This window comes from Rhinatrema bivittatum, chromosome 6, assembly GCF_901001135.1.
Source record: "Rhinatrema bivittatum chromosome 6, aRhiBiv1.1, whole genome shotgun sequence".
NCBI classification, from domain to species: domain Eukaryota; kingdom Metazoa; phylum Chordata; class Amphibia; order Gymnophiona; family Rhinatrematidae; genus Rhinatrema; species Rhinatrema bivittatum.
In genome coordinates, this window is record NC_042620.1 from 325120935 (window position 1) to 325144418 (window position 23484).

A 23484-nucleotide genomic window follows, 5' to 3' on the forward strand; every position below is an offset into this window, starting at 1 on the left:
GAATTCCGGTATATAAAAATTAAAAATAAATAAATAATAAATAAATATAAGTGACAGAGACTGTGTGTGTGTGTGTGTGTGTGTGAGAGAGCATGGCTGTATGTATGAGAAACAGTGTGTATAAGTGTGCGTGTGTGAGAGAGGTTAAGGTTTCTGTGACCCCCCTCCCCCAATTCAGGGCAATCTCAGGCTGACTGGAAATCAAATCAATTCCCTGCTCTCAAAGAATGGAGAGCAGGGAATTTTTTCATTCTTATTTGTTCTAATTGTTGGGTGTTGTCTGTGTTTATTGTTTTAAAATATTTTATTGGTTTTTGAGAACTTCTTAAAAACTTTTTGAGTTTAATTATTGAATGATCTGTTAGCTTTGTTGAAAAACATTCTTTTAGTATAGTTTTGCTGTTATCAATCACTTTATATATTTTTTAATGTTGTTGTTTTATGAGGCATGATGAAGTTTTTGTTTTTCCATTGTTGCACTGTATACAGAGTCTGGCTTCTTGTGGTTTGCAGTTCTGTTTTTCTCTGCACGTTTCTCTTTATACTTTATGGTCACTTTATTCTGTATCTAGTGAGAGTACATCAGTTTTCTGCATGTGTGACCGGGGAGAGGTATGTTGTTGGCATGTAGTTTCTATGTAGGGATCTGTAGCAGCCTTACTTATTCTATTTTCCTAATAGGAGGTATATTGATGTTTTAGGGCCTGGTGTAATATTTGCAGAGTTGCCTATTCATAGGTAGGGTTGTTACTATTTTGGTGCTGGCATTTAGTGCTATTTTGGTATGGAAGGTTTACTATATTGTTGTTGCAATTCAGTTTACTCCTGGCTTTCTGAGGGCCATGAGTAAACTGAATTTTACATTTTACAATAAGCCTAATGCTATATTGGTTCCAACCAGAGTTTTCTGATTGGTACCACAGGGGTGCATGCAGAAGTAATAGACATGGTGTGATATTTTTACCTTGGAAGACTATGAATGTCCTTTTTCATGTAAAATCCATTATTACAAATGTGCAATTTTTAATTGTGGTGAGAGCTGGGAGGGAGGAGACCCAGGGCTGTAGGGCGCCTAATACCTTTTGCACTGACCTGAAGGGAGCCTGCTACACAGAGACCCCCAGCATTCCCCCATCTCCCACTTCTCTAGGTAAACGCGGGAGGCAGGTCTCTAGGTAAACGCTGAAACCTGGCAGGCTTCCTAGAAACGTTATCACTGACACACTTATCTGCCGCTCCTCGGGGAACTCTGACCCCTGCGTTCCCACCTCTGCAGCATCTCAGAAGCAAGGGGCCCGCCCCACAACCACCACCTTTGGCTGTCGATGATTTGACCTGTGCATGGTCTTGGGAGGTCGGGAAGATGCGCTAGCTCAACCCTCACCTCAGGCAGCAGATTGCCTCGAGCCACTCCTGTTGTAAGCACACCATAAGGACCAAAGCTGAAGTGGCTGTGCTGGGTGAGGAGATTGTGGCGTGCCTTGCCCTAATCTCTCGGGGCCTTCAGACCCCCCCCCCCCTGCCAGTGACGGATGTTCGTGGATGTTCTCCCAGTTAAGTGACCACACCTCTTGTTCAGCAGTATAGAATGAGAGCCCTGATTGGTGTGTATCGTGGATGTTCTCCCAGCTGTGGCCACACCTCTTGTTCAGCAGTATAGAATGAGAGCTCTGATTGGCTGAAGGATGAGAGGTCTGGGGATACTGAAGACGCACTGGGTAGAAATCAGAAGTATGACAGCCCCTAGAGCTTTGCAGAACCAACCAGGAAAAAACAAATTCTCTAAAACTAGTAAGAAGAAAAGTTTACAAACACCCACTTGGGGTGAAGAGCCATGTTTAGAAATAGTTCTTTTGTCAGCACTGCACTTTAAATCATGCATAAAGCTCAGAAGGCACTGTAAATCATAATTTATTTCTGTATAATACTTCAAATAAATAAATAAACTAATTGCATTGCGGTGATGCCATGATGATGCTTTCTGTTGTGCGGGATATACCCTTGAGGGCCATGGCCAGATCTGGGACTCCATGCGGCCATTTCCTGAGGAAATCACGGCTGTCCCAAAAGACCCTTCTGTTTGCCTCAGGAGCCCAGTGCTTGCTAGTCCCCTACTGTATCCTTGGTTAGCCGTGCTGTGACGGGAGGTAACTTTATAGACACCTGGCAGTGGCTGCATCAGAAAAGAAGAGATGAAACGTTGTAGGATGCTTGCAGTTTGTTGAGGAAACCCCCGGGATCCAGCTTCTCCAGGGGTTTTCTCCTATTCTGTGCCTAATGGAGAAATGCAGTGTTAAGCGTGGTCGTTGTCTGCATCTTAGGACTCCATCTAGTGGCTCAGGACGTAACTGCAGTTTTGTCCCCCTACTACAAACGCAATGGCTTTTCATTGATGTCATAAAAGGTTCTTAGCATACATATACTGTATTTGGTTCCGTTATAATGCCCACAATGAAAGCACATGGTGTCATCGGGAAGGGGGTTATTTTTCGAGCACTGCACTCTGACAAGACTCGTGGGTTCTAAACCCTGCTCTGCTTTGAGGCTTTGTGTGTGTGTGTGTGTGAGCAATAGTGTCTGTCATATCCCTCTTCACTCTCTGCAGGGATGCGTCTCAGGAGGACTCATTTTCTGAGCAATGATGTGATTTTATTGATTTTTATCTTTTTCTTTTTTCTAACAGGCTTGCCACGGGTGTTCACCGGGAACAAAATGCGACTGTAGTGGAGTGAAAGGGACAAAGGTAATTCACTGTGCGTTTTCTCTTAAATGATCGGTGAGAGCCATTTACCCTTGAAATACACAGAGGATTAATTCTTCTACCACCACCAAGAATGCATGGTCACGCCTGTATCTCTATCATGTTTGCATCATGGTCTGACTTTCTCTTCAAATGATACTAAGCTGAATGCCAATATAACAACTTTCAGGCAAATTTATGTAGAAATACAAGGAGTACAGTGAATATTGTGGTGGTGGGGGCTGAGCTTTTCTAAGCCTTAGAAACAGAGAATATGACAGTAGGTAGGTACTGTGAGGGCCCATCTAATCTGTCAGAAAGCATCCAGTGACCACCAGTTCTCATCAGTAGGTGGCCACATGACCATCAGGTTTGGCAAGGATTCCTGGCACTCTTGGGTAATGAAGTTAAATTTGTCTCAGAAGGAGGCAAGGGGATGGACTTTGAATTTGGTTGCTTGGAGGAAAAGGGGAGATGCTGTGGCTAGAGTTGCCAACCGGCTCCAGATTTTCAGGACAGGTTGATCCAGTCCTAGTTTTACCCCATTGCATGCTGGGACTTATTCTGCTTTCCCTCTTGCATTCCCTAAGAAAAGCAAGACTATAAGTACCGCATACAGAGGGGGATGGGGTTTAAAACCAGGAGTGGATCAACCTGCCCTGACAATCTGGAGCCAGCTGTCCACCCTAGCAGTGGCAGGTTTGAAAGTTGGAAACAAAACGTCTCTCAGGCATGAGGAGGAGACTGGATGGTGGTGAAGTCATATAGCAGAATCTGAAGATTACAATAAGTGTTGACCTACATCCAGAAAGATTTCCAGAAGGGTGGCCTTGACAGAAGCTGGTGGCTCCTTCTGCACTGATCAATTTATTCAGGCATGGTCTTTTGAGGACATGTCCATCCCCTTCAGCAGATGCATGAGAGATGAGACGTCTACTTGCTGTAGTTCACATAAGGAGACCCCAAGACGTGAATGATATAGAGGGTAGAGCTGCTGACATGATGAGCAGTTTAGCAAATGTAAGATCAGACTGGGGAAAAGTTCAGCATTAAGCAGTTCCAGGTCCTCCCGTACATGAGGGGGATCTCTTACACATCAGCCCAGCTGCTTCAACCCTTCCAACAGAGGGAAAGCAAACCTCCAGGGTCCTCGGGGCGATTGTGACTCTCCAGATAATCTCGTTCCACACAGTGGTGGGGACTTCCATCAAAGCAGAAAAACATCTTGGAAAGTGACAGTTTGGCAAATCAGTACAAAAGTCCTGAAAAAAACAAATCGCAGCTCTTAGCAGGTACAGTAAGGAAAGGTTTAGCAAAACCCCATCAAAAATCACAGCCCACTTTTCCAGCAGTTAAACTCCTCCCTGCTGATCCTCTCTCACCATAGGCCTAGCTTAGGCCCAGGCCCAAAAGCCCTCGGTCTTGAAGTTTACTACTCACAAAATGGCCGCAAGAGAACTTAACTTCTCCGCTCTTCCGCTCCAAGGCTGTACTTGTGGATTTTGGGGCCTGTTTAAAACGTAGGCCGGCTGGGGAGAGGCACAGTCTTAATGTGCAAGCCTAATTTAAATAACCCGTGCAAGGGGTTGCAGCAGGGGCCGGTACAATGAGAAGCTGCTGGGGGTATCCGTGACCCGGGTTCCCTTGCTCTTCCCCCAGCACCTGTACCTTGACTTGGGTGCATCCATTGACCCAGCAGCTTCCTCCTGCTCTTTGTGGGTTCCAGTTCAGTCAGACCCAGCCCCTGATGGGCTAAGGGGGGACATAAACCCTCTGGGGTTTCTCCCCCTGTATTACGTAGCCACGGCTATTGCAGCGACCGGTCTGGGGGCCACGGAGCATGACTTCCTGCAAAACTCGGTGAAATGGCCCTGGAATTTGGCCACTAGGGTGTTGCCATTGAGTAATGACTGCTGCCTCCACGGCACCCCCAGCCTCGGCCAGACCAGGTGGTAGCGTCCTGCTCCGGGAATCAGACCCAGAGCCCTCGGACCACCGGCCCCGCCTCCACTGAGGACTTTCTTGTTACTGCCCACAGTACTTCCTAACCTGCTCTTTAATTTGTTTTTTTTTTTTTTAGTACCTTTTAACTATCATGAACCGCTTTATAGGCCTTTGGGTTTTGGTTGGGTTTGTGTATCTCCGTTACCTTATTTTTTTTCCTTGCTATAGCCTTGAAGAAGAACCTAATTTGCTGGCCTGGCACTCCTCTCCTGAGCTCAGACCCTGCTGCGAATTCAGCATCCACGGACTTTAGGTGGTTACACAGCTTCTTGATTCTCCGTTCCTTCGTGCGCCTGTTTTTCTCTCCTTCCTGGGAATCCTGTCCCCCACCCTATGACTTTCCTTTCTGAGGCAGGGCCCCCCCGGCGGTGGAATGGGGCTTTCTTTGTAGCTTATTTCCAAAATGGCCGTTGCAAGCCCCTCCTAGGAAGAGGCGGCGAGGAATTCTCCCGGAGCCCAGGCGCAGTTTTTGTGCAGGACTGGCCGGCAGCGCTCGCCTCCTGGAAGACATCGGCAATGCCGGTCAGCACGACCCTCTTCACAAGCATCAGACCCTCCCCCCACGCTTTCTGACCCAGATAAAACGGCAGTGTTTTCATTCCCAGGCGAGAAATGTCTGCCAGCGCTTGCTGCATCTTCTCTCCGTTTCTTTTGCCAAGAGCTCCCTTGGCATCTGTGCTTAAATAGATAAATAAATAAATAGAAAAGGGACTTCTCTGGCCATAGCTGGCGTTCTTTTTTTCCTTGTGAAACCACAAAATCCTTCTGTTGATTTTCTCCTGATTAGTGAAATGTTTAATTGTTGTAATTCTTGTCTCCCAGCCTGTTCCTCTCAGATGTTCATTAATGTCGCCAGCAAAGTCATCAGAGCAGAATTAGCTTCTCAGTCTGTTCAGGTTTCCTCCTCCTCCTCCTCTGGGGTCTCTGCGGAGCTGTAGCTCGCCCTCCCATTCCACCTGTTTGACAAACCCCCGCCTAACCTCTGGGATCCCCATGTGCACGCACCTCCATAGTCTGGCCAGTGATAGCTGAGACGCTCTCCACCCCTCCTCCACCAGAGATGGGCCTGGGGGGTAGGACCTGGGTCTCTTGCACAGAAGCACACAGCCCTGTCCCTCAGCCGTCAGGCCAGTCTGACCCCTATAGCCTAAGGCAGAAATTCAGGGAATAAAAGAATCCTAAGTGAGGCTGCTTATGCACCAGTGTTACAGTTCCCAGCTCTGATGGTTGTCGGGGTAATTCTATCACATTCTGCTTCTTTTTTTGTTTGTTTGTTTTAGAGCTAGTGACGAATCCAGTCTAACCAGTAACAAGCTTTCAATATGGGACTCTGTAATAACTGGAGAGCTGTGAAGTTTCCGACCTGGAAAGATATATTTTTTAAAATAAGAATGTAACCCCTGCCCCCCCCCAGTTCATCGGGGGCCACACTTCAGAAGCTGCTGAGCACTTCCAACTCGATGCAGCGTTTGGGGTCACTTGGATTCATGCTGGCAGGTGGGATAGGCTTAACCTGTAGATAACACCAGAGTGAGGTTTACTGAATAAAATAAAGCAGTGCAGGTCAGAAACCGTGCTTCCTTGTGCGGCAGACGCAAAAACAGAGGCGAGACACAGTCCTTCATAGACAAAAAAATAAGTCCTCAAGCCACTCGTGCCACAATCCGTGGCTGCTTCTCACCAGTTCCCTTCAAGGTCATCTGCAGCAAGCCCCCACCCCACACTGACCTACCCAGTAGCACAGGGGTGGCAACCCTGGTCCTCAGGAACCACTAATGGGCCTAGTTTTCAGGATATTGATAATGAATATGTATGAGAGAGAGATTTGCATTCACTGCCTCCATTATATGCAAATATAATCACATATTCATTGAGATGTGGGTTTCCATTGAGGTTGTGGTCGAGTTGAACTCTCAGACTGATAAGGAAGGCAGGGACAGTAAGGGGGTGCACTTGACTTAGGCAGAGGCATTCTGGTTTGGAGGAATTGAGCTGGAGTTTTGGTGGTTGACCTATTGGACTATTGCTGTAAGAGAGAGAGATTAAGTTTGGCAAGGAAGAGGCATGGTCCGATCTATCTTGATGCAGAGTTGGATGCTATCAGCAAAAAGGTGGCATTCACCGCTGAAGCATTGGTTGAGGTCACAGATGTGACAAATGTAAATGTGAAAAGTGTTGTGCAAAGCACTGAACCCTGAGGTACTACACAGATGACGTCTGGGGTAAGGATGATTTGTGTGCTCATAGTATGGACTGAGTCCTGTTTAGGGAAGATTCAGATCCTTTGAGAACTGTGTATTCAACGCCAATGCCACTTAAGCATTGTAATAGTGACTGACTGTGTCAAAGGGACAGAGATCTAATAGAACTAGGAAACAGCATCCACGTTGGTTGGCATTTATGTGGATACTGTTGGTCCATTGCCTTTCCTGAATACAGATTGGTAAGACTTTAGGATATTGCCCTCTTCTAGGAAGCCTAGGAGTTGGAAGCAGACCACTTTTTCCACTCTTTTTTAGGTAGAAAACTCAGGCTGGAAACTGTAAGAAAGTTTGGCTATTTTTTGGTCAGAGCCAGTTTTTCTCAAGATAGGTTTGATAACGGCCCTTTTTAGTAGGAGCGTTACAGAGCCTTGGGCCTTAGCCAAGGGGCTAAGTTTTTTGTCTTAAGTTGTAGATGTAAGAACATAAGAAATTGCCATACTGGGTCAGACCAAGGGTCCATCAAGCCCAGCATCCTGTTTCCAACAGTGGCCAATCCAGGCCATAAGAACCTGGCAATTACCCAAACATTAAGAAGATCCCATGCTACTGATGCAATTAATAGCAGTGGCTATTCCCTAAGTAAACTTGATTAATAGCCATTAATGGACTTCTCCTCCAAGAACTTATCCAAACCTTTTTTGAACCCAGCTACACTAACTGCACTAACCACATCCTCTGGCAATAAATTCCAGCGCTTAATTGTACATTGAGTGAAAAATAATTTTCTCAGATTGTTTTAAATGTGCCCCATGCTAACTTCATGGAATGCCCCCTAGTCCTTCTATTATCCGAAAGAGTAAATAACCGATTCACATCTACCCGTTCTAGACCTCTCATGATTTTAAACACCTCTATCATATCCCCCCCTCAGTCGTCTCTTCTCCAAGCTAAACAGCCCCAACCTCTTCAGCCTTTCCTCATAGGGGAGCTGTTCCATTCCCCTTATCATTTTGGTAGCCTTTATCTGTACCTTCTCCATCGCAATTATATCTTTTTTGAGATGTGGCGACCAGAATTGTACACAGTATTACAGGTGCAGTCTCACCATGGAGCAATATAGAGGCATTATGTCATTTTCCGTTTTATTCACCATTTCCTTCCTAATAATTCCCAACATTCTGTTTGCTTTTTTGACTGCTGCAGCACACTGAACCGACGGTTTCAATGTGTTATCCACTATGACGCCTAGATCTTTTTCCTGGGTGGTAGCTCCTAATATGGAACCTAACATTGTGTAACTACAGCAAGGGTTATTTTTCCCTATATGCATCACCTTGCACTTGTCCACATTAAATTTCATCTGCCATTTGGATGCCCAATCTTCCAGTCTTGCAAGATCCTCCTGCAATTTATCACAATCCGCTTGTGATTTAACTACTCTGAATAATTTTGTATCATCTGCAAATATGATTACCTCAATCGTTGTATTCTTTTCCAGATCATTTATAAATATATTGAAAAGCACCGGTCCAAGTACGGATCCCTGAGGCACTCCACTGTTTACCCTTTTCCACTGGGAAAATTGTCCATTTAATCCTACTCTCTGTTTCCTGTCTTTTAACCAGTTTGTAATCCATGAAAGGACATCGCCTCCTATCCCATGACCTTTTAGTTTTCTTAGAAGCCTCTCATGAGGGACTTTGTCAAACACCTTCTGAAAATCAAAATACACTACCATTTCACCTAACTCCACATGTTTATTAACCCCTTCAAAAAAATAAAGCAGATTTGTGAGGCAAGACTTGCCTTAGGTAAATCCACGCTGACTGTGTTCCATTAAACCATGTCTTTCTATATGCTCTGATTTTGATCTTCAGAATAGTTTCCACTATTCTTCCTGGCACTGGTCAGGCTCACTGGTCTAATAGTTTCCTGGATCACCCCTGGAGCCCTTTTTAAATATTGGGGTTAAATTGACCACCCTCCAGTCTTCAGGTACAATGGATGATTTTAATGATAGGTTACAAATTTTAACTAATAGATTTGAAATTTCATTTTTTAGTTCCTTCAGAATCCTAGGATGCATACCATCTGGTATAGGTGATTTGCTACTCTTTAGTTTGTCAATCAGGCCTACTACATAAGAACACAAGAACTTGCCATGCTGGGTCAGACCAAGGGTCCATCAAGCCCAGCATCCTGTTTCCAACAGAGGCCAAACCAGGCCACAAGAACCTGGCAATTACCCAAACACCAAGAAGATCCCATACTATTGATGCAATTAATAGCAGTGGCCATTCCCTAAGTAAACTTGATTAATAGCAGTTAATGGACTTCTCCTCCAAAAACTTATCCAAACCTTTTTTGAACCCAGCTACACTAACTGCACTAACCACATCCTCTGGCAACAAATTCCAGAACTTAATTATGCATTGAGTGAAAAATAATTTTCTCCGATTAGTCTTAAATGTGCTACTTGCTAACTTGATGGTATGCCCCCTAGTCCTTCTATTATCTGAAAGTGTAAATAACCCGATTCACATCTACTCGTTCAAGACCTCTCATGATCTTAAAGACCTCTATTATATCCCCCCCTCAGCCGTCTCTTCTCCAAGCTGAACAGCCCTAACCTCTTCAGCTTTTCCTCATAGGGGAGCTGTTCCATCCCCTTTATCATTTTGGTTGCCCTTCTCTGTACCTTCTCCATCGCAACTATGTCTTTTTTGAGATGCAGCGACCAGAATTGTATACAGTATTCAAGGTGCGGTCTCACTATGGAGCAATACAGAGGCATTGACATTTTCTGTTTTATTAACCATTCCCTTTGTAATAATTCCTGTTTGCTTTTTTTTTTTTTTTCACTGCTGCAGCACATTGAGCCGACGGTTTTAAAGTATTATCCACTATGACACCTAGATCTTTTTCCTGGGTGGTAGCTCCTAATATGGAACCTAACATCGTGTAACTACAGCAAGGGTTATTTTTCCCTATATGCAACACCTTGCACTTGTCCACATTAAATTTCATCATCCAGGTTCACAGTGATTTGGTTTAGTTCATCTGACTCATCACCCTTGAAAACCATCACCGGAACTGGTATCTCCCCAACATCCTCATTAGTAAACATGGAGGCAAAGAATTCATTTAGTCTTTCTGCAATGGCCTTATCTTCCCTAAGAGCCCCTTTAACCCCTCGGTCATCTAATGGTCCAACAGACTCCCTCACAGGTTTCTTGCTTCGGATATATTTTAAAAAGTTTTTATTATGAGTTTTTGCCTCTATGGCCAACTTCATTTCAAATTCTCTCTTCGCCTGTCTTAATGTTTTACACTTAACTTGACAATGCTTATGTTTTACCCTATTTTCTTCAGATGGATCCTTCTTCCAATTTTTGAAGGATGTTTTTTTTGGCTAAAATAGCCTCTTTTACCTCGCCTTTTAACCATGCCGGTAATCGTTTTGCCTTACTTCCACCTATAATGTGTGGAATACATATGGACTGCGCCTCTAGGATTGTATTTTTAAACAATGTCCATGCCTGTTGAACACTTTTAACCTTTGCAGCTGCATCTTTCAGTTTTTTTCTATTTTCCTCATTTTATCAAAGTTTCCCTTTTGAAAGTTTAGTGTTAGAGCTGCAGATTTTACTTATTGTCCCTCTCCAGTTATTAGTTTAAATTTGATCATGTTATGATCACTATTGCCATGTGGCCCCACCACCGTTACCTCTCTCACCAAATCCTGCGTTCCACTAAGTATTAAATCTAAAATAGCTCCCTCTCTTGTTGCTTCCTGAACCAATTGCTCCATGAAGCAGTCATTTATTACATCCAGGAACTTTGTCTGTAGCAAGTCCTGATGTTATATTTACCCAGTCAATATTGGGGTAATTGAAATCTCCCATTATTATTGCACTGCCAAATTGGTTTGCTTCCCTGATTTCTCTTAGCATTTCATCATCTGTTTGACCATTTTGGCCAGGTGGACGGTAGTATACTCCTATCACTATACTCTTACCCAACACACATGGGATTTTTACCCGTATAGATTCTGCCGAGCATTTGAGAGGTATTAGGCCTAACGGGCAGGCAGCATGGCTAATTCTGTGGGGGAGACTGTTTTGTATTCGAAAAGTGGGATACTGTCAGGAGGGATTGAATCGATCTGGCTGGGGTTAAGGGAGGAAAGAGTACAGGGAGGCAGAAGCGGTGAAGGAGGAGCTACAGTTTGAAATTTTTCCATGAAGAATTCAGCAGTGTCTTCCATTGAAGGCTTGTCAGAAGTGTTGTTAGGTGTTTGGGGGTTCAGGTGAAAAAGTTTCCCTGGGTGATTCTTCATTAGTTCTAGCTGTTTGGAGATGTAGTGCTTGTTGAATGGCTGCCATATATTTCTTTGAGTGTTCCTTGCAGTTGTCGAAGGGTGGTCTCAGTTTATTTCTCCATTTCTGTTCCAGTCGATGGGATTGTTTGAGTAGAAAAAGACCACCTTGGAACCAGGAGGGTCTTGTAGGGTTGGGTTTGAGTGGGGGCTAGGGCCTTGATGGCGGAAGTGACGTTATTGTTCCATTGTTGTACTGGGTGTTCTGTTGATTGTGAAGCAATGGGGGTTTCCACTATGTTGATTAGATTGTCTGTTGTGACAGAGGAGAAGTAATTGAGACAAAGGAATTTCCAACTTGGTGGTTATTTTTACATAATAATTTATTTGGATTGATGACATTTTTATTCCTAAGCATCATTATTCTAGTGCTTAACAGTGTTACTCAAATTTCCTTAAAATTCCAAATGAGCAGTGCCGTTTTGAGTTTGCAGCAGGATTGCTTTTTTGTTCCCTGATAGAGCCCCGTGGCAGTAACTGCTGGGAATTAGAATACCAGGATGAGGTACGTGGGGTGGAAAAAAAAATGAATAGCAACAAAGATTTCACTGTATGTGTCTGAAAAAATGTTAATCTAGGGATAAAAGTGCACTGTGCCGCCAAGGTATAGTCCTGGTTTGATTTCAGCAGCATCTGTTTTACCAAATGTGTTGTCAGGGTGGCAGGGATAAGCCTATGAATGCCAGGCACAGGCAGGGATGGAGCACTGTGAATTATCTGCTCCAGTACCAGCAGATCTGGCTGCCTAGAGCGAGGCTTCCCAAACTGCGAGTCCTCACCCCAAATGGGTCAGCTGGGGGTCCTAAGTGCCACAGGTGGCAGTGCTTTTCAGGAACCGGCGGCAGCATTAGTGTGGGGCCTGGGAGCCAGCAGGCACTTGCAGGCCCTGCGGCAGCACTGCCCTCACGCGACTTCCTGTGGTAACAGGAAGCCCTGTGCAACGAGGGATTGGGGCTGTTTCAGGGCCTGTGAGATCAGAGGGCTCAGAGGCTCCGTGCTGACAATGTTGTTAATGCTGCTGCCGCTTGCGGATCACTGCTGGGCTCAGAGCCAGCCAGGAGGGGAGGCTGCCACTGCTTTTCTCTCCTCACCCACCACTGATTCTGCCTAAGAGAAAAATGTTGCCCTTTCATCAGCCTTCCCTCGCTTCCCAGCAGTTGTCATCCACTGTTGGCGTGAGACCCAAGAGGAATGTTGCTCGTGCATCACTTTTTCATTTTCGTTTCAAACTAATGCACATGCCTGGTAGATAAGTTGATAGATAATTTTTATAGCTGTATTCATTGCTGGAGTATAAGATACCTGGAGCTCCTAGATAATATAAATTATATTTACAGCTCTTTAGAGATCTGTATACAAACTCCTCTGGAATGGATGGCTTAACAGCTCATATTTGCAACCTGGGCTGAACAGGCCCAACATAGCACTCCTAATTTTAACCTTGCCTCTCCCTCCTGATCTCCAGTCCTTTCCCTTCCCCACTAGCAGTACAATTCTCTCCTCTTTCCATGCTGGCTCGGCTCTGAATGCGTGGGGCTCCTTAGTTTTGCAGCACTGACTGGATTCGCATATTCAGATCACCAGAGAGGAGCTTGCAGGTGGAGAAGGAAGCACTGCGTTCCCCTGGCTGGGCTACGAGGAGAGAGGATCACACAGAGAGGGAGTTGTCAGAAGAAAGGATTGGGGTGGGGGAGCGAGTGTTACCACACAGAACCTTTTTGACCTTCGGCAAATTTGTTTTTCAAGATTGCAAATTGTAATGGTGAAAAGCAAGCCTGATGCCCTTCAGAGCTCCTCGGACATGGCCCAAATCTGCAGGTGCCGCACTCTTCTAAGGTAGCGCGAGAGTTTTCAAAACTCGGGCATGGAACTTCCTGGCTGCTGCTCTCGTGCATCACGGGATCGGCAGCTAAGAAGTGCTGGCCTGTCAGTTTTACAAAAGCATATGATGCTGGCACAGAGTGGATGGAGGAGCTGGGACTTGGGGGGGAGGGGATGCCATTGGCAGATCCCATCCCATCAGCTGCCAAAGAAAGAGGAACGAGTAGGCCTACATGCCATGGTAGCTGCTATGGTGTGTGAGTGGGGAAGGTGAAACGGCACATGATTCGGGAGTAGGGGGGCAGACATGCAATATTGGAAATGATTCTGCTGCTTGTAGGTCAGCTCATGATCCTTTTTTTTTATTATTATTTTTTACATTTCAATTAATATACAAACATTACTTGTGAAAAAAAGGAAGGAAAAAACAGTGAGCATACTATATGGATGGTGAGGTAAAAAGAAAAGAAAAATATGCATATCCTTAGACCACCATCTAAGAGCGGGTGGAAATGCAAAATTTATGTAGGGAGAAAAATGAAGCAAGAAACCATATAAAGAAAAGGCAAAAGTGTGTATTAAAGTTGCATAACAATTATGAACACCATATAGTAAGCAGCCAAAGCACTGGAAACCTTTTCTTTGGTCAAGGAAAAAACGTAGTTGGGTCAGGAGAAAAAAATGACCTCCTAACTTCAGCGTAATGTAACCGTGCATTTGCAGGGATATCGAAGCAAAAACATAGCCCCAAAGCCAAAACGTCCTGACGCATTACAAGAAGCAACTTTCTTCTCTCCTGCGAGGAATTTTACAACATCCTCCTCCCTTAGAACAGAGACTGGGCTTTAAGAAAATAAAGCTTCAAGATCATGGTTAAGTCCTGTTCACAAAAGTAACCAGAAGGATCTCTCTCTCTCTCCCACGCACGCACGTAATGGAGCTTTCTAGCATGGCGGCGACATCCAAGGGATTGTCCGGGGCCAAACTTCTGGTTCTTCTCCGAGATGGTACAAAATAAACTTCACCAATAGGCGGACCCAAGATTCTAGTAACACATTTCTTTAAGATGCCCCTCACAGAGATTACAGGGATTTTTGGGAAAGACAAAAACTGCAGATTCAGGTGCCTGGCTTAGTTCTCAAGCTGTTCAATGTTTCCATGAACCAAGGTGGCATTAACATTCTGAATATCTTACACTTGGCTTTCCACTAAATCCGCCTTATTGTCCAGTTCTTGGAATTTATTTTTTAAACTATTTATTTATAAGATTTTCATAGTATACAACAATGTATAAACAAAACCCTGCTTCCACAAAACTTACATTTTAACATAGTCACCTATGTACAGACTTCCCCACAAAACAAAGGTCTAACCTATCTTGTAATAGGTATGATACAGGCCCTAGATATTTTGATATGTAAAACTTTCATTCTCAAACGCTTGATATCTGCAATTTCTCGAACTTGATCATGCCAATGATGCATCTTCGGATTGGATTTTCAAAAGGTGGCTATTGAAAATCTGTCAACAGCCTGTTATAGGGGGTTATACCAATAGGAAAACCCAGGATATCAGCAATTTCCTGCGTAACATGTCTCCAAAAATGACTAACACTTTGATAGTACCACCACATATGATTATTATATTCCCAACTCGCCACATCTGCAGTCCCATGAATTGTACGATAGAATGTGGGTGTGTGATAAGTTCTGTGTAATAATCTAATTATTAGTTCAACCTGCTTAGTACAAACAGAACTGTGGTGAGCAGCAAGCCAGATATGCTTCCATACTTTGATTATAGATGGTGCCCAAATCTAAATTCCATTGCTCAGTCAATTTCAGAGTTGTTTCCTCTTCAAAAAGACTAATTAATGTACCCCAGTATATGGCCATTATTCCCTTAATACAGGCGTCCGGATCACCCAAGTATCTCTCCATCCCATGTGGCAACAACATCAAAATGATTTGCCAGTGCCTCTCACAACCACAGGTAATGCACCTGATTGCATGAAGGCAAGACAAACTCACTTAAACACTCCAATGATTGGAGATCATCTTCATCCTAAAACTGCGTAATAGCAAATAAACCTAAATCTCTCCAAGTTTTGAACTCTTCTGAGAGAGTGTATCCTGAAATGCATGAGTTCCCATAAATTGGGGCTATAGGTGACAATGCCCCACTTTCTACCCCCAAGAAATGTACGCACCTGAGACCACATCTTAAGAGTATGCAATATGATTGGGTTCCCCCTGCTCACCCTGCATTTCACTGGAGAGTCTTCTGGAAGAAATGGCAACCTAGCCAGGGAGCTTCCCTTTAACTGCATATGTTCCAGTGCTACCCAAGGGGTATCCATATGTCCAGCCCATGCTTTGAGGCACACCAATCGGGCCGCCCAATAGTACACTTTTAACTTTGGCAGTGCCACCTTGTTTTTTAGGGTACACAATTGTGCATAACTAATAGGTGCCTGCCTATGATTCCAAATAAATTTAGCCATACAACTGTGGAACTCATCAAACACTTTCAAAGGAATATTACAATGCCCGTGTTGAAACAAATATAAGAGCCTGGGTAGTACTTTCATTTTTAATAAATTTACCTGCCCAGCCCATGAAGTAGGAAAATGCATCGTTCTGCAAACTTTGCTTGATCTTACCGATGGGACCAGTAAAGTTATGGGTACACAGCCCATACAGATCTTTAGGGATATAAATTCCTAAATATTTAAATCTCTCTATCATCAATCAGAAGTTACTCATACAGTCCAAAATGAATACCTTCCCGCCCTAAGGAAAAATCTCAGATTTAGCCCAGTTAATCCTGTATCTGGCAGTATCCCCATATTGACATAAAAGTTCAATCAATGCAGGATCAAACGTTCTCAGCGAGGTGAGAGATATTAGTACGTTGTCTGCATACAAAGAGATTTTATGCTCAGTTCTTCCTAACCGTGCCCCTAGAATGCCAGGATGTAGTTGTATAGTTAAAGCCAAGGAGTTCCACAGCTAAATCAAAAAGTAGGGGTGACGAGGGACAACCCACTCTTTTACCTCGTGCGATTGGAAAGAAGGGGGAAAGCGAACTATTCATCAGGAGCCGAGCACTAGGTTTAGCATACATAGTTTTAACCCACATGATGCAAAACTGCAAATACAAATGGCCAGGATAGCCTATCAAAGCTTTTTCTGGATCTAGAGACAAAACTACCCCAGGGATACTCGATGCTTAGCCAGATGAATAATATTAAACAATCATCTGGTGTTAAAAGTAGACACCTGCCCTTTCACGAAGCCTGTTTGATCCCTATAAACCAATGAAGGGAGAACAGACTGCAAAACCTTGGCCAAAATTTTCAGGTCTGAATTAAGGAGTGAAATAGGCCTGTAGGACCCACAGTCCATTGGATCCCATCCAGGTTTATAAATTAGGGAAACAGTGGCATCTGCCAAATCGCCCAGGCCAGTTACCTGTTCCCAAGCTAAGTTTTATATAATGGCACCAAAAAGGGAGACCCTTCCAGAAGATATTCCTTAAAGTCTATAGAATACCATCAGGCCCCAGGCATTTCCCTCCCATTAACACTTTGGTCACCATCTGTATCACAAATAGGGCTGTTTACCTCAAAACCATGCTTTAAAAGTTTCCCATCTGAGAACCAGCAAATAATCCTCAAATGGGTTATGCAAATTAAATTCGGAGATTGCTTCCTTCAGCAATGTCAGAAATTGACTGTGTCCTAATAATACTGTATTCATTTGCCAATGAGAGGCTCGGGGTTTCTTAGGCCCAAGACTCAGAAAAATTTCCACAGGTGAGTGATCAGCAGTGAGCTGACCAAAATATTACTACTTTTGATTCTGGAGACAAAATGAGGTGTGCACATGAAATAATCTAACCTACTATACATGTTTTGTCTCAGACAATAGAAGGTATAATACCTTTTTGGGTAGTGCTAATATTATCTGTCTATTTTTCTAGTTATATAATATTACTGCTTTAAAGTGCTGAGTGTTTGTCTAATCAAAAAAAGAAAACTATACAAAAAAGGGGTGTGGTTAACAGCTATCGGCAACAGACTTAGTGCATAGCAGGAGGAAATTAACTCCTCTTCAGTCTGTTTGGACATTGAAGGAGACAGTCCATCTTCTTAGGGAAAACCAGAGAAAAAGCTTAAACTAGCTAGCCTACAGTGCCAAGTGAACAGCCCTGGCCAAGGGTTCACTTGGTAGGAGCAATGGTAGGCAGTCCCTGTCACATGGTAGGAGCACAAGATGGCCGGCGCCATCTTCTGCTCCTACCATGTGACAGGGGCTGACCAATGGCAACGGTAGCCCCTGTGACATAGTAAGGGACTGTGTCACAGGGGCTGGACCACCAGGGACTTTTGGCAAGTCTTGGGGGACCCGCCTGACCCCCACAAGACTTGCCAAAATTCGGAGATTGCTTCCTTCAGCAATGTCAGAAATTGACTGTGTCCTAATAATACTGTATACATGGCTATCTGTGCCATGAGGGCAAAGGCTATCTGTGCCATTTTGAATACTGGCAACCGATGGCCCGAGTGCAGGAGGTCGCTCCCGGACCCCCGCTGGACTTTTGGCAAGTCTTGTGGGGGTCAGGAGGGTCCCCCAAGACTTGCCAAAAGTCCCTGGGGGTCCGGGAGCGATCTCCTGCACTCAAGCCGTCGGCTGCCAGTAATCAAAATGGCACCGATAGCCTTTGCCCTTACTATGTCACAGGGACTACCGGTGCCATTGGTCAGCCCCTGTCACATGGTAGGAGCACAAGATGGCGCCGGCCATCCATTACTCCTACCATGCGACAGGGGCAGACCAATGGCACCAGTAGCCCCTGTGACATAGTAGGTCAAAGGCTATCTGCGCCATTTTGAAACTGGCCGCCGAGGGTGTGAGTGCAGGAGTTGGCTCCCGGACCCCCCGCTAGACCACCAGGGAGTTTTGGGGAGGGTGGGGGGTTTGTTTAAATTGGCTCCTTTAGATGGCTGAATAATTCGGCAAAGATTCGTTGTATTCGTGGGGAATTGCGATACGTTTCGCTTCCCCACAATACAATGAATATGGCCCTAGACGTTGCAGATTACCAATTCATAGGGAACAAATGCACACCCCTAGTGCATTGACTACCGCGGCCTAAATGCCATCACTCGCAGGGATAAATATCCCTTACCACTAATCTCTCTGAACTTTTCGATAGTTTTCAAGGTGCAACCATTTTCACTAAGCTGGACTTACGCGGGGCGTATAACCTGGTGCGAATCCGTCCCGAGGACATCTGGAAGTCTGCCTTCAGTACTAGGGACGGTCACCATGAATACTTAGTGATGCCCTTCGGCCTTTCCAACATGCCTGCTGTATTCCAGCGAATGATGAATAAAATATTTAGAGATCTACTGTATGCTAAAGTCGTGGTTTACCTGGACGATATCCTAATTTTTTCAAAGGACCTTGATTCACATCGGGCTGATGTATGTATGGTATTACAACGTCTTCGTGAAAACTAGTTGTTTGCAAAAGTAGACAAGTATTTGTTCGAGAAGTCCAGCCTACCGTTCCTTGGTTACATAATTTCCCCACAGGGTTTCTCCATGGACGCGGACAAATTGAAGGCGATCCGGGACTGGCCACAGCCTGTGGGACTTAAAGCGCTACAATGTTTCCTGGGGTTCCTTAACTATTACCGCCATTTTATCCCTCACTATTTTACTCTGGCCGCCCCCATGATGGCCCTGACTAGGAAGGGCCAGAATACACGAAACTGGCCACCTGAAGCTATAGCAGCATTCCATCAATTAAAAGAAGCCTTTCAAAAGGGACCCTGTCTACATCACCCAGATCCGACTCGTCCAGCCAGGGCTGTCCTAAGCCAGTGGACCGCCTATAGTACCGTAGTCCCATGCTTCTTTTACTCGTGGAAGTTTTCCCCAGCAGAACAACACTATAACATTAGGGACCGTGAATTACTTACCATAAAGTTGGCTTTAGAAGAATAGCGTCCCTGGCTCGAGGGTGCACAACATAAATTCACGGTGTTCACGGACCATAAAAATCTAGAGCATTTAAGTCAAGCACAGCATCTTAATGCCTGCCAGGCTCGGTGGGCCCTTTTTTTTCCCGGTTCGATTTTGAGCTCCGTTATCGCCCCGCAGAAAAAAACCTTCAAGCAGATGCCTTATCTCAATCATTCGAACCAGAGGATATTCCCGATGAGCCAACATATCATATCATCAGTCCTGCTTGTGTCTCCCTGTCAGCTACTCATAAGTCCTTATGGGGAAAACTGTGGTGCCGTAACGACTCCGAGAAAGGGTGCTCCGCTGGGCCCATGATTTCAAGATTGCCGGTCATCCAGAACAAGTGCGAACCATGGCACTGCTCCAGCATTTTTCTGGTGGCCTACCCTGGTCTCTGATGCAAAGGCGTACGTCGAATCCTGCTTTGTTTGTGCACAACAGAAACCTCCAGTTGGGTGACCGTGGGGACTTCTTCAACCGCTTCCAGCACCCAAAGAACCGTGGATACATCTGTCAATGGATTTCATCGTGGATCTGTCTGCTTCTAGGGGCAATACTGTAATATGGGTTACCATAGACCGTTTCTCGAAAATGGCTCATTTCGTGCTGCTTCCAGGCCTACCATCTGCACCTGAGCTAGCGCGACTTCATGGCTTACCAGTGGATATGGTTTCCGATCGAGGTCCACAATTCATCGCCAGATACTGGCGCTCTCTTTGCCGGAAAATTCATTATCAACATCAGCCTCACAACCGCCTATCATCCCCAGGCCAACGGGCAAGCTGAGCGGATGACCCGCTCTTTGAAAGCATTTTTATGGGCTTACATCAATGACCAACAGGACAACTAGTCAGACCTCTTATCCTGGGCAGAGTTCTCTCATAACTCTCACATTGCCACAGCTACAGGAACATCTCTTTTCGCCATTGTCTATGGGAAACAACTTCGACCTCCTTTGCCCATGTCACTCACCGTGCCTTCCCCCGCGGCACAGGCTACTGCGGATGCCCTTAAGATGATATGGGAACAGACGAATCTCCGCCTACATCAGACCGCCTCCTGGGCCAAGAAGATGGCTGACAGCCGCCGCCGCGCAGCTCCTGAATTTCATCCTGGCCAGAAAGTCTGGTTGAGCACTAAATATATCAGGCTTCGAATACCTTCCCAGAGATTTGTTCCTCGGTTCATCGGACCATTCACAATTACTCGACACATAGGACCTGTGACCTATCAACTCCGACTGCCTCCTTCCTTGGGTATACATAATACCTTCCATGTTTCCTTACTCAAGCCTGTGGTGTTGTCCTGGCCTATCCGAAAGGTTTCCGAGCCATCCGCGTTGGTGGCAGAAACTGACACTACGTATCAAGTCCACAACGTCCTAGATGTCCATCGCAGAGGCTGCTAATGGGAGTACCTCCTCTCTTGGGAGGGTTATGGTCCTGAGGAAAACTCTTGGGAGCTTGCCCAGAGCATCCTAGACAAGACCCTCCTCAGAAACTTCCATTGTGCCCATCCGGGCAAACCCCGACTTCCAGGAGGGGGGGTAAAGGGGGAGTACTGTTACGCTTACCGCCCACGGGAGGCCTGCAGCATGGCCCTCTCACCTTCCCAGATGGACCTCAGCGCTCTCTTCTCTGTCGTTGGCGGCAGTCGGCCGCTGGCTACAACCTCTGGCTCCTGCCAGTGTCCCTGGTCCTGCCATGCTGCCCAGGACCTCCAACCAGGATTACTCCTCCGGACAGGCCTTTCAGCCTGCTCTGCGGAGAGACGCTGCCGATCGCACCGCGTCCCCTCCTAGGCACGCACGCATCCTTGTTCCTTTTAAAGGGCCTGCGGCAGGAACCTGGCCGTGGACCCGGATGCTGACATCACCACTCTCAGCATACTTAAACTCAGGCAGTGCTCCTAAGCATTGCCCTTGCAACAGGTCTCCTCGGTTCCCTGTTGATCGAGTGCTCGTTGCCTTTAGAGATTCGTCTCAGCCTTGTGTTCCTGATTCCTCGTTGCTCCTGGTTCCTGTCTCTTCGTTCCTACCCTGCTCCTTACCTCAGATTGATTTCACAGACTTTGTCCTTGCTTTGCCTGCCTCTGCCTTGTGACTATCTCCAAGCCTGACCTCCGGTACATCTGCCTTCCCCAAGCCTGACCACTGCTACGCCTATCCACATTTGCCTTCTCCGTGCCTTGACCATTGCTACGCTTGACCACGCCTGCCTTCTCTGCTCCCTGACCATTGCTACAGACTCTTTCTTGTCCAGAGTTCCACGTTGCTTGCTACAGTCTCCTCTGGCCACCAGCTTCCATCCGAGTCAGACAGTGACTCCTCTGCCTCTATCCTCTGGACGTGGACTTACAAGGCTTCGGCCTTCCTTTGCTCAAGCACCCTCAGTCTCTCCTTGTTCCTTGGTGCTTGGGTTCCAGTTCCATAACCCATCTTGGATAGAATTACGCCACCTGCTGGCTGCTGTCTCTGGGATGAACCATCTACCTTCAATTACCTATCTCGAGGCCCGCCTAAGTCCTGCCGGCCCCAGCACCCAAAGGCTCAACCCGAGGGGAACGTGGGCTGGTATAGGTGAAGCTTCAGTGGCCTCTAGCTTCAGCCCACTCTACCTGCTGATGGTGGGGACCCGTAGGTCCTTGCCTACGGGTTGCGTCAACCCCACCTCAGCCCAAGAATCCACCTCCAGCGCAACAGTAATAAGCCGCACTCCAATCTGAAATAAACAAAAAAATATATATAAAAATAACGAAAATAGAGTCCAAAGTGCAAAATGTAGGCCCCAGTTCTCCCTATCCAGGATGAAGGAAAGCAATACCAGCTTCTGTTGTATCACCATCAGCGCCGGCTTCAAGTCTCAACCGCTGCAAATATAGATGAGGAAAACAGTGAACAAAAGCCAACTGGCGTACCAGCTCTGAGATTGGGGAAACAGGGTCCTCAAGAAAGATCTTCAGATGTGTAGTTGTATTAACAATATGAAAAACAAAAATCCATAAATTAATCCACAGGAAACAAACGAGTAAAAAATGCAAAAAACTAAGAATACTTGGAATCAAAAAATACTCCATCTCTGGAAATTAACAAGTAAATTTTAAAAAGCCAGCATGCATAAAATTTCGGGGTTATATGAGTGGCTGGGCCCTGTGCGTGCCGTGCGCATTTTTGAAAGGCCCCAGCCATGTGTGTAACCCCCGATATGTGCCAAAGGGATGGGCTGGGGGTAGGGTGGGGTGGGGGATGGCTGGGACAGTGGCCATTAAGCCCTGTCCTGAGGAGCATGCGCCGGCTGGCTGCCGGCACAAGGAAGTAGCTTCCAGAGGAGCAGTAAGTATGAAAACAAAAAAACAGGGGATAGGTTTAGTTTAGGGGTCGGGAAGGAGAGGGGAAAAAGGAGGAAGGGTAGGTATGGTTATAGGAAAGGTCCCTCCCAATCCGCTCCTTAATTGAAGGGGACTGGGAGGGAACTGAGGAAAGGCCCGATTGCGTCGCCGTACGTACTTTAGAAAATTCCCTGCGCGCGAGTCGTGGGCTGTCTGCACATGCGCACTCAGATAATAAAATTCCGGCACGCATGTGCACGCAGATATCGTATTTTATAACATGTGCGCCAATGCATGCCTTTTATAAATGGATCTCGTCCATGTGCGTGTGCTGGGAATAGCGCACACGTGGATGCACGCAATTTGGTTTGATTATCTATCTTTATACCAATACTGGAACTTCCATACATGACCACCTATAAAGCCATCGACATTAGCTCCCATGTATTTGTGTCGCTGCCAAATAACATATAGGTATCAGACCTGCACTGTCTAACAATCAGAAGTACAATTGTTATCCTTCAACCATTGCTCAGCTTCCTTCACCATGTTCAAACCGAGGTCTTGCCATGTGCAAAGATCTTCAGTTTCGCTGGATACAGCAATGCATATCGCAAATTCAATTTTTGCAGTACTTTTTTTTTATTCCCGCGAAAGCCTGCCATTTCCGCTGTAAGACCACAGAAAAATCCGGAAAAAACATGGTCTTTGTTGCCTTGAAACATTAACTCCTTCATCTCTCTGGCTGCAGTAAGAATTGTATTTTTATCTGTGTAGTTGTGTAACTTAAGAATAACCACCCTTGGTCGATTGCCAGCCGTAGGTATGGGAGCAAGAGCACGATGTGCAGCTCTGCCAGTCTTGAGAATCAAAATGGTTGGCAGCCATTTCGGAAAGAACTCCACCACATCGGCTCCTTCCACTAGTTCAGGGATACCCAGAATAAGAATGTTACACCGGGTCATCCAGCTTC

At 45.6% G+C, this 23484-nt stretch overlaps 1 protein-coding gene across 5 annotated transcripts in view; it reads left to right on the forward strand.

Annotated features, from left to right (window-relative positions):
* COL4A5 (collagen type IV alpha 5 chain) overlaps positions 1-23484 on the forward strand; it is a 346840-nt gene that overhangs the window by 140794 nt on the left and 182562 nt on the right. For all 5 annotated transcript variants that reach the window (XM_029607613.1, XM_029607611.1, XM_029607615.1 and 2 more), the window contains exon 2: positions 2684-2743. In XM_029607613.1, the coding sequence (XP_029463473.1) occupies positions 2684-2743 (60 nt within the window). The remainder of the gene's footprint in view (positions 1-2683; positions 2744-23484) is intronic.